This window comes from Corvus brachyrhynchos, unplaced genomic scaffold, assembly GCF_000691975.1.
Source record: "Corvus brachyrhynchos isolate BGI_N302 unplaced genomic scaffold, ASM69197v1 scaffold43, whole genome shotgun sequence".
NCBI classification, from domain to species: domain Eukaryota; kingdom Metazoa; phylum Chordata; class Aves; order Passeriformes; family Corvidae; genus Corvus; species Corvus brachyrhynchos.
In genome coordinates, this window is record NW_008237353.1 from 3,204,957 (window position 1) to 3,222,615 (window position 17,659).

The window sequence follows — 17,659 nt, forward strand, 5'->3', positions numbered from 1 at the left end:
ACTGCCCCCCACCTACACTGTTCAGTGGAGTTACTCTGTCCCAGAAGCAGAATGCTGCTTCTGCTTTTGTTAACCTTTATGAGATTCCTGTCAGCCAGTTTCTTCTGCAAGTCAAGAATAAACCTTTAGACCTGTAATTTCCAGCATCTTGCTTTAATAAATACTTCTGAATTCAAAAGCAGGAGACACATTTCTTTGCAGAAGGAAAACAACACACTTGTCAGCATTCAAGATGTTGCTGAGAAAAGAAACTTGAATAGTGATTTTACTGAATTTCTTACTGCAAGTTTTCAGACAGTATTCTGGTATCTTACAGATTTTTCCACTCTTCTCCCTAAATAACAACCACCAGTAGTAATTTCAGGAATGTTTTCATCTAGTTCAGTTGAAGCTACTGGATTATAGTCAACTTTCTGATTTGGAAACAAGGAAGATTAGATCTGCCCAAGTGGTCATGGGCCACCCTCTCTCTGAAACAGCAGAAGAGCCAATAATAAACTTTACTGGAATCACCATGCTGACAGCCAGGGGTTTTATTTGTCCAGATTAAGCACTGGCCTCCAGAAGGGTTATTTTCAAGTACAGCTTTACAGTGGCTAATATAAACTCAGACACTTCTTATATCTTGCTCTGTCATGTGCCTTATAACGGGATAACATAGAAAGAGCACAGATCCTATAAGCAGCCAGCTCAGGTCCAAGAAGGCTGTCAGTCTAGAACTTCTGGAAAAAAGTGGGATGGAATTCAGAGCTATGTCTTTGTAATTTCATCTTGGTTAGACATGCCTGACGAGTATACCATGGGTTACCACATAACTCTAAAGGCAAGTAACCTCTTTTCACTCCAAATTGCTGATCTCCTTACCCACCTAGCCCTCTCCATCTTCCTCCTCCTCCAAGCCCCATACACTGTTGCCACAAGCACTAAGATCATGCATAAGAACAGCTGTTTACATCTGCAAATCATTCAGATTAACTTGTGGTTTTGCAGGTCACCAGCCAAAATACCAAATACCAAAAGCCTAACTAAAAAGAGGAACCAATACACTGGGATTGTAGGAATTATGCTGGAAGCAATCAAATCAAGATGTTAGGACTATTTTTCTCTAGAATACAATGGTCAGGGCATTACCTTAAGCATCTGGAAAGGTATATGCCTGAACAATTTATTCAGTTACCTTTTACCCAGTTAACCCATTTCTATTTTATGGGCCTCTTTGAACAGGATTTAGATCCTTGATCAGATGTGTTTCTAATGCAATAGCATCAGGGTAAGCAGGACATTTTATTTACCTTTTAGTATTGTCTTGCAGCCTTTCTCCCAGTTGCAGAAAGAACTGGAATCCTGTATCAGCTGCAGCCAGACTGGTATGGATTAGCAAAGAAAAAGCTCAGGCCGTTCTTCTCCATTGAGGACTAACACTGAGTTGTTAAGAGATTTAAACAAAATATTTGAAGGATGTCAAGTTCATTTCCATTCCATCTGTGCAATTCCAAAGTGGTAACTAATGCATATATACAATAAATAGAAGTATGCTATCCTTTTCTAAGTTTTCATTAGAGTTTAAACTATAAAAAAATGTTTATACTTTGGAGTTGTGAATCTTAAAAACACTTCCTGATCCACATAATTAAAACTGGCTAGTACATTTACATAAAAATCAAACGGCAGTTCAAGTATTTGTAAAATATCAAAACTTAATACAAGTAACTTTCTTCTCTTAAGCCTGACTTGGAAATTTTTGATGTTTTTAATTGCAAATGAAAAAGTGTTTTTTTCTGCTAAGACAGTTCAGAAACAAAAAACCACAAAAAAACCAAAACAAAACCAAATCAACTTCACAGAGGATATAAAATCTTGTCCTGGTGCAAGGACGTACATTTCAGCAATAGTGTCTTTCAAAGTAGAGAAGCCAGTATTTTCTACCAGATGAGATAAAGACAAACAACCTTGTTCCTGTGTAGGTTTTTTTTACTATACATGTAAGCAAATGTTAGATTAAAACTGATTTACATTTTTGTGAAAGACATTTATTGAGTACAAAAAATCCCCATTACATTCAGCCTTATTATAAATGATTACACGCAAAGAAATTCAAAAGTGTGTAAGATCAACAGTCTAACTGGCTGAAATTTTCAGAATTTACATAATTTATGAACCCTTACTTCTCAACTGTACAGTAATAAAATTCAAAAAAATACACTTTGTCTTTCCAGCAATACTAGTCAGAGGGATTCTGTGCTCATGGTGTTAATGGCAGCCCACACTTTGGCAGCTCTTAGTTTCACGATTTTAAGTGTAGGACTTCCCATATTAGCAACAAGGTGTATGGAGAAGAGAAAACCTAAACAACAAAAATTTATGCAAAGAGTTTGCTAAAAGCTGCCAGCCAAAGTTCAAGACTGCAGGCTTAAAAGTACCATTGTCCATGTCGAGGCAATGAAGATCAGGTTCAGCAAAGCCCTCCCACACAGAAAAGAGGTTAAAACACACATGCTCACATCAGTGCTGCCTGATGGGGATGCCCTACTGTGGATTTCCAAAGCTATCAAGCCTCCAGCTGTACATCCTGGATACCCACTTCTGAGATGCTACGCCATCAGGTCAAGACACCAAGATAAAAGATCTGCAAAGTGAACTTTAGAAATTTTCCTATTGCCTTTGGAGGGATTTTATTTACTGTATCCAAGATATTGAAACAATGTCTGTAGTCTTTGTATAAAGTTAAACTACAGGTATAAACCTACAGTTTAGTTTCTGTACAAGGAAAGATGAGAGAAACATGATGAAACCCCAGCTCATTTTCATGAAACTTCTGCACACTTTTTATCACTGCCTCACTGCTGAACACTGACATTTCATGTCATAAATTCAAAGATACCAAAATTTAAAAACTGATTTGCACAAAAGAAATTTGAAATAACTTTATATACACAACAAAAAGCCTTTTTAAAGTACAAAAATAACATCTATATGCCAATTAGTTACCATGCTGTGATAGTTCTTTCAGTGCCTACACATGCAAGACTGTAATCTAGATTCAGAATAATTCTGCATCTGTAGAATGTATCAGAATATAAAAAAGATTAGTATGTGACTAACTCTTCTTATTTTCAGAATGAATATGTATTCAAAATATCTTTGTAACCAATACTGCAATATTCCAGTCTCTGCATGTATACATGTAGATAAGCAGCTTTCCTCTTAGTAGATTTTAAAATCTCCTGTACGCTGGTATCTACACAAAAAAGCTACAATGGTTTTAATGAATCTAGTTACACAACGCAATTCAAAATGTACAAAACTATAAAAAAGGGGACATTTATTGCCATGCATGAAACTTAAGTATGTTCAACTAAAAATTGCATCAAATGCAATTCTGTTAAAAAAAAAAAAAAAAAGGACATACAAAGCCATTTACATTAACACTCTTAACATTAGATCAGCAGAATTAGCTCTGACTAAATACCACAAGGGTAAGACACATTCCTTTTGCTGGTGCCTATTAGATCTTCAAATCCATGGAAACATAAACCCAGGAATCTTCATTTCCCACAGTCAAATCAGATCATGAAATCAACTGAAAAGAGAAGTGTATTAGTTTTCTCCTTTTTCTCAATCCAATCACATATAACCTCTCATTTTGTATCAAATTATCATGAAAATACACTCTCCTTTTGCTATCACAACTCAAAACATCCCTAGAGCAGACAAATTGCTCTCTCCTGCTAATAGTGACATGTAGGCACAACACAGACACAGCAATTCTAGATAGCCATGTATCAACAAGCCACAAGAAAATGAAGTTCTTTTATTAACTCCACTAAGTGAACCTCACTTCTATGGTTCCATTTTTAGTTTCAGGGCTAGCAAAAGTCATGAAACCTGATTTTTTTTACAAATTACAAAAACCTCAGATTAGACCAAAAAACCCTCTGTCATAAGTACAGTAGATAAGGCCTGATCTTCAGCACAGCAAACTCAAAGGCAACATCATGATAACTGTAGTACCAGGAGCAGATAGAGTAAAGCTATGCATCTTTATTCCCTTTTGCCTTAGCTGACAGGTCTGCAGAGCTTGTACAACCTCATGCATTGTTATCTATGAATGTATGTGGCCAGTGCCTGAATTGAGTGCATCTTGCAGCCAAGGTTGTAATTCAAAACAAATTCATAGCTTTCAGAGTACAAGTCATTAAAAACTATCGTAACGTTAATTCTAGTTATGCTTACCAAAGAAATGCCTAAGAGTAGTAGTGGTATGCTAAGAAAAGAATCCGAAGTAAGTGGTTTTTTAAAGAGGGAAAGATAAGGGAAAAAACCCCCAAACCAAACATCAAAGCTTTAGGTAAGCACTAAACTTTCAATATTATACAGGAGGGTATTAAAACTGGTGTAACAGGATGCCATACCAGGCGGAAGAAGGAGAAAAAAAAAAAAACAAACCACCCCAACCCAGAACATTTTCTAGTGATAGAGTCTTTACCTCTTTGACTGTTTTTTTAATGAAGTCTTTTCTGTCAGATAAATCATAACTAGGATATTTTTCATACACCTAAAAAAAAGTAAAAACAAAACCACAAAATAAACCTCAAATTACTTTCATTCAATGCATTGTATAAATAGAAGAAGCTTAAATGAAATTAAGGCAAAAACTGATGTGGGTACTTCTAGTACTACAACTGCCAAAATGCCCTTTAAAAAAAAAAAGCTTATTTTCCTGTCTTTATTTTGACCACATAAATATTTACATGGATGTACTGTTTTATGTTTGGTCACTGACTAAACTGGTACCGTAATTTTGCACATCAACAAACTGAAATGCCTAGCTTGCCATGTCACACAAATAAGAATTGTGCAGTTTTTGTTTTAAATGCTCTCTTAAGCAGTCAGATAGCCCTGCACTAGTGTAGGAAGCTAAACAATTAATGAAAAATAAATAAGCCTTGGTATTTGATAAGTAAAACTGTGATCCTTTCAAGAGAGTAACGGAAGAGTCAACATGTTTGAGTGCTATTCTACAACTACTCTTTTATTAACAGAGTGGGAGAGGACCAAACAAACAGAAAATAGATGCCAACACTGACAACCAATTCAGAGTATTTTATTTCAGCATACCAAATTTCAGACTTCTAGAATGACTATAAATATGAACAACAGTTACATTCAATTTTCTGATAAGAATAACTTCTGGTTTAATTTTCTCAAGACAACATCTGTAAAGTACCAGGAAAACCAAACTTGTGTGTTAACCAGAAAGTATCAAGGTAACTGTATTGTTTGTTTGGGTCACTTTTCCCCACCTTTCCCTTTTCTGGCCACATGGTTCCCACCTGTTCTGACAATTAATGGATTTCTTGCTGAACTGATTCAACTCACTAACTCAGCTGAGAACTATTCTGATAGCTGCTGACAGGTGAATGGACTTAAAAAGAGAACATATGAAGAATGAGTGTGCAAGGTGAGCAGCAGAAATGTCCAGAGCACAGGACACAGCCCTCCCCTATGGACAGCAGCAAAGCTGCTGCACTATCTAAACATTTCAGGTTTTCACTGTCATACATGGCACTTGGTTTGGAGGTCATAGTGCTACTTCCCAGATAGCTAATTTTAATATTTCCCTTTTAATGCTAGTATCAGTGTTGCAGATCTAAAAATTAAAGCTCTCATCGTTACAGCTATTAGCAAGAAAATAAACTAATGCAAAAACTATTTAGTTTCTGAACAACAGTGCAGAGTATAAGCCTCCATTTCTGAAATGATGATAGAAATCCATTCCCAAACAATCCACTCACTACCTATACAGAGACTGCAAGATTGTATTTACTTACCTCTTTGCAGATTTGTTTCATTGTAACCTCCTCCAAATTTGCATTGGCCAACAAATTCTTGACAGTTTCCTTCAGTTCTTCATCTGTGGGTGGTTTCTTCAGTTTTTTAATTAAAGGTTCATCATCTGAACTATCCTCAGACTCACTTTCTAAATATGAAGAACAATTTGGATTGTAATAGAAGGTTTTCAGTTTGTCTGCTTTCCTCCTTAAAAACAGAAGCCATCAGAACTTTCCAGAAGCATCCAATCCAGATGTTTTCGTTTGAAATAGACATCTTGCTAGACCATCCATTTAAAAACAAAGCTAATGCTATCAGTACTACATTTATTTATGAATCTGTGTAATTATTGATGAACTATCAGTTTACATATCAACAAGAACTCTAAAAAGTATGGGACTAATTTAATCTATCAAACTAATGCAAAAGACTTATTACAACAATTCTAATTCAGGTATTATGACCATAAAAAAAAAAAAGTAATTATTTCCTTTAAAAAGGAGTTTGGATTTCTTTTTTCCCCTAGCAGTGCCAAAAACACTAGGCTCTTGTAATTTTGCAATTTAACTTTGCAAACTTACTATCAGAAACACCATGAGAACAAGTAAGAACTTCGTAAATTAAGTGAAGGAGCACAGGACACTCCTACAGTCTTTTCCAGCAGAAAAGGAATTAGACCAAATGACTCCAACATCCACTCAGTTCCTCTACTGCCAACAAGACAAAATTCAGAGCAGATGCCAAACAAACTGGATAATGACTTTACAGAAAGACCTACTTTACATTTTGATTTTGGTACTGCAAACATATGCTGGAAACAGAAATGCAGGAAGAGTAAATAAGAAGTTATGAATATATTACGTAACTTATATGAAAAACACATAACATTTGTGTCTATACATATATGCTGATGACAAAATAAGGTGTACACACAACACAGCCACATTCAGTAGTCAAATTGAAAGTACACTGAGTTCAGCACAGGCCAGTTTATTCTGCTGAGAAATAAGGCTATGAAAGAAATTTAGCATAATTCTGTGCCTAAATGCTTACCCACACCTTTTCTCAAAGCACTGACAAGAAGGGGAACTAATCTGACCTGATGCTTGTGCTGTGGCATGCATATGCCAATGCTGGCATTAAATGAAGTACTTTTGTAGTATGGATATAAACTGCATTAGTAACTTGGACTACAGTTGAGAAAGACTTCGCTGTTATCTCAGAGTGTCAGAGAATTTAAGGTGGGAAAGGACCTCTGGACTTCCCTGAGCTGCTGGCTCCACTCTTGCTGCAAGAGCCCTGAGTGCTGTCAGTGTTCCTTATCAGAAGTGCCCACTGCTGAACGGCCTCAATGAGTTGCCTACAAGAACCATCTGCCCCTGCTCAGGCCCTTTTTGCCAAATGTGCTTGGGAAGACACCACTGTCCCCACCCTCAGTACTGCCATCTTTACAGAGCTATTAAGAAACTCAGTGTCTGTGTACTCTTCATGCACATTGTGAGATATGAGAAAACTGACTGCAAAAGGATGCATGGAGAAACTATATCTATGTTAACAAAAAAACCATATCAAGCTGCAGAACCAAAGATAGAAACGTGGGATATACACCACTGGGTCAACTACAAGATTCGCATAAAGCCACTGTAGCAGCCCAAACAGAACTTTACCAATGTTCTTCCAGCAAAGAATGGAAAACTTGGCTGATACTTTCAGTTTATATGCAAATAAAAACAATATATGTGCACACAGCAGAAATTACATGAAATATACCCAAACGAACAGCTTTTTTCATTAAATACTGTTTCAAGGAAAGAAACATCAAGTAGCAAGTCAACAATTTACCAAATTCCATTTTCTTTCACAATTAGGTGCAAAAGGTTGCTTTCTAATAAGCACACCAGTTAAGCTACAAGACAACATATGAAAGATTTAAAACATTTACCTTTTCTAGAACTGTTCTGATTTTTCTTAGTAGTGCTGCTGTCTGCCTTCTTGACATTTGCACCCTTCACAGCTTTCTTAGTTTTAGAAGTAATCTTTTTAGATTTTTCTCTTTTAGTTGCTTTTCTAGGGGGCTACAAAGAAGAAAATCAGAAAATTAAAATTATAGGTTTCACCAGAACAATCCATACCTCTTCCATAAAGGGAAATTGTTCACTCTGAGGACAATTTACTCCAGCCATTCCATACCAACAGAGCAGGTGCAGCAAAACAGATACACTGCCTACATCCTTCTACCTGTAGTATATTAAAAGCCTAACTCTTTTAAAAAATGCTGCAATCAAAATCTCTCTGCCCAGAGAGATGGGGAATGCCCATCCCTGGAACCATTCCAGGCCAGGATGAATGAGGCACTGAGCAACCTGATCCAGTTGAAGGTGTCCCTGCTCATTGCAGGAGGATTGGACTAGATGACCTTTAAAAGGTCCCTTCCAACCCAAACTAATCCATGATGTGATGTTTCTCGCCTAGCATGCGAAAAGTTACAAAGAAAGCACAAAATACGGCGAGATTCAGACACATCAGAGTGCAGGGATCTTTCTAAGGCTGCCAACTATGTTGCTTACTTTAATCTAAGATATAACACCTGAAGAGAAAGACTAAGATATAAAATCCAGGAGGAATATGGAAACAAGATCCCAACCCAATGCAGTCAGGTAGGTCAGGGACTCCTACTGAATTCAAAGTTAAGTCCTAGGTATCAAATCATACACTACATGATGAAATTACAATAAAGTCATCACAAGATGATACAAGAAATGCAATCACTTACATTAGAAATCCTGGCTGCCCCAAAATGACACATAGCAAACGATTTTATAAGGTGCATACATACACCCAAGAACCAGAACTTTTGCCTTTTATCTAAATGATTCTCTAAATTCAACACACAAAGAATTTAAGAAAACCTCTTATAAATTGCAGGTGTGTTCCCTTTTCTTTCAGTTAAATATCACTTACTCCCCAACTCTGTGTTCCAAGAGTTACCAACTGGTAACAATGACATAATGTTGAAAAACAAACAAAACCCCTCATTACCTCATCTTCACTTTCTTTTTCTTCTGAAGACTCATCCTTTTCCTTCTTTTCATCTTCTTCACTACTGGATTCATCTGACAAGATCTCTGGGCACTTGGTGCGTTTTGCTTTTCTTGTTGTTCCAGAGCTACTCCGCTCTTTCTTGCCACCTTTGCTTTGTGGTTTTTTGGACTTTGGCAATGGCTGAGAGACAAGAGATGTGTGTAGTCCAAGTAGGAATATAAAAGTGAATTTTAAAACGATAAATTCTTTCAAATCACATGAAAGAATAGTAAAAAAAAAATACAGGTGTCTTAACACAACCCAGGACTATTTTATGTACTACACTTAAGCCATAGTATTTTGCAGTAAGCAACTATTCACTACTGAGCTAGAGCTGAGCAAAATGAAATTTCAGTTCCAAGCTAAGTGCACCCTTTCCCTAAGCAAGCAAATCTTCAAAAGGTGGGCATTAGAGAAGGGAAGCAAGAAAGGTTCCTTCTAGGTTGTTCTTTCACCTACCAATCCATAAAAGCAAGCCTTTTCTTTTGGTAATAAATCAGCTGACAACTTGGAAGACTTAAAGGCAGGAATTTTGTCATGTCTTATGCAAACCTGCATTTTGCTATAACTCAGTGCCTGTGTCCCTAAAGCAGCATGCAGACCCCTTATTCACATCGCTTACCAGTGTTTGTTGGGAATAGATTTGATTTCCTGAGCAACAGTGCAACTATTTTAGCATTACTTTCTAGATTAAAAACTGAAAGTCCAAGAAGATTAACAACAGAGTTTAGTAGTCTTGGCAGTGGCACTCTGAATCTAGTGCACAAGCATACACTAGCTAAACCAAGCTGTTGGACCCTGCAACAAATTCTATTTGGTGATGTACAAGCGTGATAACGTACATCTGCCAAATACAGCAAACACAGGTAACATCTGACATTTGATTTTCCTGTCTTTTCATGTATCTATTCTCCTCCACCCACAAAGGAGAAGCTAATTGGTATTTGGAGATGGATATCCTAATTAGCTCCATGTGTTGAACTTGCAGTTCTGTGCGCTAACAGTGTGTAATGGGTACACCCACATTTAAACAGAATTTCTATTTAAGTCTTCACCCCATTAAGGATGCCTGCAGTAGTAGGACAACTCTCTTTCAAGCAGTCATTCCTACTTCAGTAAGCTAAAACAGTAATTGTATCATCATTGGAAACAAACAAACAATGAGCAATAGAGAACAGATGCCTTTTCCATCAGAACAGAGCTACAAAAGCAAGTGCAACAACCTGCATCTCACCTTGCCTGAAGATTTTGGGTGCATTAGGAAGTTTAATATTCTGGTTACGAGCTCACTATTAACTCCTGATCTTTCCAAGTCAAGAACTTCACAGATACTTTTCAACATTGCATTTCTAAATCTGTAGGAGAAAAAAAAAAGAGGTTTAGTATCACATCCTAAACAGTCAACATTTGACTGCTAGAAGCTGCTGTCTGGTTTGTGCCTGCCACCTGACAATACATCTACACAATCAACTTCCAGTCTTATCTATGGTTAAGCAAAGAATCACCACTATATTACATAAAGCAAAATAAAATAAAATTCCCAAATCTCTATGTCTGTATAGTAGAATATTAAAAAAAAGTTAAAGAATCATAGTAAAAAAAAAGTATTACATTTTTTATGATCTCTAGCCTGAATAGTAAAGTTCTGCAAAACACATTGACCTTTGTTCATCTTGTTCAATGCTGTTAAAATATGACATGCAAGTGTACAGTCTGGGCAGAAATCAGCCACAGAGGCAGAATAAATTAACAAACTGCTCAACAGCTTGTGTTCCACACACAGCTGCAAACAGCAGCAGAAGCTACCACAGTAACGTAAGCACACGTGGCTCTGTACCTTCATATGCAACCCAATGCAACCAGGTTTCAGAATATTTGCTGAAGACTAAACAAGTTGTTTCATATGGAAAATACAAAAAAAAAAAGTGCAAAATGACTTTTTTTTTTTTCTGATAAGGAGAATTCCACAATTAAACCCATGGGAAATGGTCAAAACTCCCCTCAGGAGACAGTTTGTCTTGTGGATTCCAATGTATTTGACAAACCATACTCCTGGAAAACTGCATATCTGAAGAAGAAAAATTTGGAAATTCCAAATTCTGGAAGCCTTTCCACTATCAACAAACAGGCACTAAAAACCCCCCAGTTTTAGAACATATTGTGTAGATGTTATTCTTTCATTTATTATGACTAGCTACACAAATACACAAAGTCATTTTACACACTTTCAGTCCAGCCAAAACTAAGTTGCAGCAGCTTCTCCTGTTGATGGAAAAGCAGCTTATGAAGGGAGACAGTAAAAAAGAAAAAAAAAAGTTTGTGAGACTAGTTGCTACAGCAATTCTAGTATGTTTAATATATAATAAGCAGAAATGGCTTTTGATTTTGAAGGAGGAAGGTTTTGAGGCATAGAAGGATGCAGGTTTGCACCACGAATAAAGTACAATGTGTTCACAACACTATGCTTGCCCTGGGGAAATAATGCTTTCCTCTCACTTGGCAGAAGAATCTGCTAGTTAGGATGCAATAGTTAAAGCCAGGAAGGTGGGAATTGTGAATAAAATGTTCACTATTTAACTTAATACGTTTCAAGCTGTCTTAAGAGACCAGCTTGTGTGATTAAAAGGAACTCAGAAGAAAACTGTACAGCTCTAGTAAACAGCCACCTGGCTTATAGCTTAAATTTCATCTCAAGTAAAATTTTGGAAGAAAAAGAAAGAAAAAACAGAGTGCATAGCATGAGTCAAGCTATGTTAAGTATCAAGAGATCATTACTTTTTTAACATTTCTTCCTTCTTTTTATATTGGTCACTTCCTTTTTCAAATGGAAACCCACTGAACTGACCCACATTCTTCTTTAGGGATGCAACCTAGAACAGAGCACACAGATTACTTTTTTCATTGTAAGCAGTTTAAAAGATTTCATCCTATTACATTTGTTAATCTTTTATACAAGAAAAATCTGTTCTAGCATATAGCTTTCTGCTGACAAAGTTACACCTTTTAAGTTATAACCTACATGGATTATACCTTTACTTATCTCATGACAGATAAACTACAACAATTAACTTCAGCTTCTTGTAACTGTGGTACTTTTAATAACTTACTAGTCAAAGTCACCTGCCATTTCAAGCTCATTTAGAGTGTACTGCATGATGAGTTTCAGGTTTGCAAAACAACAACATTATGAAGACTGTTGCATGCTTTGTATCATGTAATTTGTTACAAAATAGGGGTTTTCATTTTTTATTCTATAATCTGCTAGAGTAAATTTGCTTTACTAGCTTTTCAAAGTCTTACATAGGACCTATCTTATTTTATTTAGCAGGACTGATTTTTGCATTTACATACCACCCAATTTACAACTTCTACCATTACACCTGACATCCGATCTGGGTTGAACTTCCATTGCAACAGCCCTTATAATGGGAAAAGTGCTCCCATCAAGATCACAAAAATGTATTTAAGTTCTTTGTTTTCACTTCGTCTCCTTTTACAAAAAAAAAAAAAAAAAAAAAAAAAAGAAGATAAAAGAGAACCCCAGATCTTTCAATCTTCTGAGATCTTTATAACACTATCAAGAATAATTTGAACTCACTTTCAATACTCCTACAAATTTTGTTTCTGCTGTTTCTCCATTAGTTTATAATTTTACCAAAGCTGAGCTCCTTTTCCAAAGAGCTTTGTCCAGCACCTAAAGAAAATTTGCAGGTGGTATGTTTTATTAAAAAATGTTAATTACAAAGCACATACAAATAGGTGCATACAAGACAAGATCTGACCTTCACTATATTAAACAGCATTCTGAGTTCCCAGAAACTATGATTAAATATAGTTTTGACTGAAACCATACTGATATGTTCTTTTTCTGAATACTTGTGGCAACAGATCATTCTTTGCCATTAAACAAACATTGCATTGGAAGCAGTGGTCTGAGATATTACAGATAGCATGCACCTGTACTAGTGCTGTTCAGTTCCTGGTTTCTACACTGGCTGCTCAAGTCTCCAATATATACAAAGATTTTTAAAAAGCTCCAATAATTATAGTAAATGTGTAGAAATAGTACAATTTAATCTACCTTAATTCCACATTTTGCCTCCATTAGAAAGGAAAACGGGTCATATTTACTCTGAAATTTAATGCACAATCACTGATACATAAACCACTCCAAGAAAGATTTGCCATTATATTTTAAGTGTCATCCTTAAATACAAAATGGACAATATCATATTTTAATTCTCTTGGGAAAATTGTTATATATAAAACCCCAATAGTGATTTTTATCACATTTATCTTTCTACTGCTTTCTGCAAACAAAGGAAGAAAAATAGGTATGCAGCAATGTATTAATACATGGAGTATTTTGATTGTCATCTGCATGTCAGCAGCTTTTAGCATGTGAATCATAAATTATTTCCAATTCATCCTTGTAAGGTAATCCACCATCGTCCCCTTAAAAAACACAAACCAATCTACATTCAAGAGACTTTCAATTTAGTACACTTTGCCACAGGATTTTTATAGGAAGAGGGTTTATAGGAGTTAAAAGAAGGAGACTTACTTAACTGGTCCTGCAAATACCCATTTTCTAAGTAGTTTGTAATAAATGGCACTTAAGAAATAGATCCATATGTGCAAATGTAAAAAACTGCACTACAAACATTTTCACTATACATGAGAACTAATGGATATACAGGACTGAAATTCTTACAGTGCCTGGCCTGTTGTAGAGGAGTTTGTGCAGGTTCCTAAGTTCGTCTGTCTTCTTTTTACTCAGAAAGAACTGTATCCTCTCAATTTCACAGAGTTTTTGTCCTTTTCCTGAAACAATTAAAATCAATTATGCTATTCATCACATTCATATATACCTATGTGTTTATAACTTAAAGTTTCTACTGTTTTTTTTAAAAAGCAAAGAACTTACTTAAAAATGGCATTAGACATTTTAATAGGTCAAATATTAAGCAGGCCTTTTCCTGTCACTTAGGCACCTTGACAGGCTCTTTACCTGCCTTACTACTTAGATCAGGGTACAAGGATTTGGCATTTCTTTCTATTCTAGTTGCTCCTCTGTTAGTAGTGGTGAGGGACTGAAGATCCTAATTCCAAGTAAGTTTAAACATCACGTAACTTTTATGATTTAAACTGATGCTACAGAATAAAAGAGGGTTTTCATATAATAGCCTTATTATTTTTACACGGATCATGACTCATAAGTTAGGTCTCATCTACAACAAATTAGTGATTTAATCTTTTTAGAGTTTTCATTATCATTCCTGACACTCAAAATTCTTATGTGAGAAGTCAAGCTTACCGGGTGTAATTGTAAAAGGTTCCTTCTGCAGTGAGGACACTTGCATGGTCAGCCGGTCAACCTTCTTCTTCTCCCTTTTTCCTTCAACAATGAGACTCTTTTCTGCAAAAGACAGCTTCCTTAACCACAATATTCTTCATTGCAGATTTGACTGAAGTGACAGGGAAAACAAGACTGACTCTTTGAAATAGCAAACCAAAAACGGATGATGATATAACCAGGTACTATGACACTTTCAAACCTTTGGCTAATATGCCAACGTGATTCTATGGAGCTGCATGTACATAACTAGAAGTTTCTCTAGTTCATAACCACAACCCTGTATCCAACATAACCATGAAGACAAGACTGTATTTCCTAAAGGTAACTTCACCCACCATGGAGACTGCAAGACTACCCATCCTTTCAGAAACCCATCCTTGTCTCCTTTCACTGCCTTTTTCAGGTACAAAACTGACACTGTTTGCACATTCTCCTTGGATGCTGCAGTCGCTATGCACACAGCTCCACACACAGCACTCTCAAGAACAATACTATCACCAGATGGGCAAAAGCAGAGTCCAGGATGCCAGCACACAGATTCATTTCCCACTCCAGAAGCAGGAGAAGAAGCACAAGAGCAGTGGGACTGTACTACACATCCCAGGGCTATGCAGAGAAGCACTCTGCAGGGCACAATACAAGTATCTCTAACACTACAGGAATATTATTCCCAGAAATTCTAGTACTGCTTACTAATGAATACATTTAGCTTGTTTCATGTATACCCTGCACATCACTGATTTAATGATACCACTCCAGAAGAAAAAGCTAAAGCTTCACCTAAACATTTCATACCAAAATCTTGATCTCAAATAATACTATCCTTAAACAGATGGGCTGTCCTGGCTTTAACATCTGAAAGCAACTTCAAAACCTGTATGAACATTATCAAAACTGGTGTGTGACTGCCAAAACCAGAGCAAAACATACACTTGTGTGTTCACAAGAAAGTTGTTTCTGAAAATTCAATTCTAATTACTCTGCTGTTTTCCAAACTGCATAATCTGTCTTCTTTCTACTACCTTTCCTAAAGCCAAACTTCATCTCTTTCAAGGATCCAAGAGCATCAGTGATTTGCTTTTCACTGTGCCATATCACAGCTCTATTTCCACAAAAATTTCCATTGTGGAGTCTCCAGGGATCTGTTTTCAAAGGGAAAGCAAGCATTTTTGCATAGTAGTTCCTTCATCCTGTTTTGTACTCCTTGACTATCCTCCTCAATTACATGCCACAACAAAAAACTTGCCTTGCTTGCTCATCCTATCATATTGCCACAATTTTTTATTGCTAAAATTAGTCAAATGGAATTTCCACTGACCCAATATAATTACATTTGGATACCCAGAAAATTAATTCTCTGTAGTTAAGCAAAGACATCTATATTATTTCCGAAACTACTGCACACTTAAAAGCTTCTCTTTTGTAAACACAGACCACTTCAGAGTGTTACTGGCAAAAAATAATTTGATAAGGGACACTACCTCCTATAATCCTCAAAAAATTTATACAACAACAACAAAATCCCTAGTATTGAAGTCCAGGTTGCTGGCATTTCCTTCAGTCTTTTCTGTGATAAACCACCACCACTGCTTTTAGCGTTGCTTGTTATAGTCTACTGGGAAGCTATTATGACCCATGAGACAGATGCACCATGGAATCTCCTCAATAATTGCACAATTAGCCAAAAATCACAGGAGACTGCATTCAGTAGCTTGACATTCATTAAAGAAAAATTTATTCAATGGAAAAACAAGTACCCTTTTCTTCTTCCTCTTCCTCCTCTTCCTCTTCATCTTCATCACTTTCCTCAGCTTTGTTTTCAGTTTCAGGTTGTTTCTCATCTGTTTTTTCTGAGGACATTGTATCTTCTTTTGATGAATCAACAGAAGACATGGTGTATGCTTCTGTAAAAAGAGTCAGGGGAAACCATCAGTAGAACAACATCCATGAAAAACACAGGAATGTTACTTTCAAACATGATCTTGTGCAGTAGAAGCAATGTGCTGGTACTGTCATGGTTCACATTCTCTAATCACTGAAGTGTTCTGCGTACACACAATACATACAATTTTTCAGAAGAAGTTGCCATCCATTCTGCAACTAGTCTGGTTAAGAACACTCTAAAAGGTTATAAATTCTTTCCACACACAAGTCTTCAAGCTGCTTTTGTGAAGCATTCGGAAACACCCACTCAAAGCAGCTGATACTGTTATCTATTAAAAACTGCAGTGTTTTAAGATATCACCATTTTACTGCACCCTGCTATAAACTTATTTCTGATCATGGTTAACTATGCATGAAGTTTCCTAGTAACTTAAACAAGTTACTTATTTAAATGGGAAATGGAAATAGAAAAATTTTTAAAAAATGTTGCAAGCAATTCAGGAAAGAATTAACACTGCTTTCATAACTCAGACAGCTGCTGCATCTTTGGGCATGAAAATACTTCCTGGTTTTAATTTGTAAACCTACAACAAAAAGGAATAAACGCTTCATACTTAGCATATTTAAGACTCTTTTCTTAGCATGTGAATTGGCCTATATGTAAACTTTAAAACTAAAATATCTTAGTTATGTATGTACCATTTCCCTACTAATAGAAAACGTCTATGCAGTAAAGCAAGATAACCATATGCTTCATTTTTTAAAATTCTAGCTTTCAAAAACTTTCACCGTTTGGATCTGGAACAAAATTTCATGTAATTAAACATTTTCTTTTTGCAATATTAAAGCCAAAACTATCTGCAAGAGATCAGGTGCAATAAGTAACTTATTTAATTTAAATTCGCTGCCTATATGCAGTATTAGCAGGTGCCAGAGATCAATGGTGTTCCAAAAGACACAAAACGTGAGTTAATATGTATTAGTAATAGTACGAGGAAAATTAAAGCTTCCTGGCTAAGTCACCAAGAAAAAAAAGAATCTTTTAGGATATTACTACCAGTATTTAATTTGTAGCAAGTAATCTGGCATTCTCACGGCGATTACTGACTTTTACTTGAAGTCACGAGTAAAAGCAAGGGAAGCACTACAAGCTCTTTCCTTCCCCTTTCAATGGGAATAGAAGAGCAAAAGAAAAGTTAGAAACTTCTCAGCTTTTCACCACCTGGGTTCATGACGACGCTTTGCCTGGGAGAAAAAGGGTTCTGGATCGACCTTTACCGGGAGACGATCTCCCGCCCTCGCCTGGGGCTTTTCAGACGGGGACCCTCCCTCCACCTGTCCCCTCCTTCCCGACTTGTAAGCTGGATGCCGGGGCAAAGAGACGGCGATGGGCAGCGCCCGGTGGCGCCGGCGGCCAAGGCGCCATCGCCTCCTCGTTCCAGCCGGACGCAGGACCGCTCCGCCCGCTCCCGCCGCAGGACACCGCAGCCCCCCGGCAACACC

The 17,659-nt window shown here is 36.6% G+C and overlaps 1 protein-coding gene across 1 annotated transcript; it reads right to left on the reverse strand.

Annotated features, from left to right (window-relative positions):
* Positions 1-1,850: 1,850 nt before the first annotated feature.
* DEK (DEK proto-oncogene) lies at positions 1,851-16,193 on the reverse strand. The gene is made up of 10 exons (XM_008630906.2): positions 16,030-16,193; positions 14,231-14,332; positions 13,628-13,737; positions 11,689-11,783; positions 10,148-10,268; positions 8,872-9,054; positions 7,775-7,907; positions 5,832-5,980; positions 4,487-4,555; positions 1,851-3,580 (listed from the first exon to the last, which is right to left on the reverse strand). The coding sequence occupies exons 1-10, from the start codon at positions 16,163-16,165 to the stop codon at positions 3,569-3,571; spliced, it is 1,110 nt and encodes a 369-aa protein (XP_008629128.1). The 5' UTR covers positions 16,166-16,193; the 3' UTR covers positions 1,851-3,568.
* Between the last annotated feature and the right edge of the window lie 1,466 nt (positions 16,194-17,659).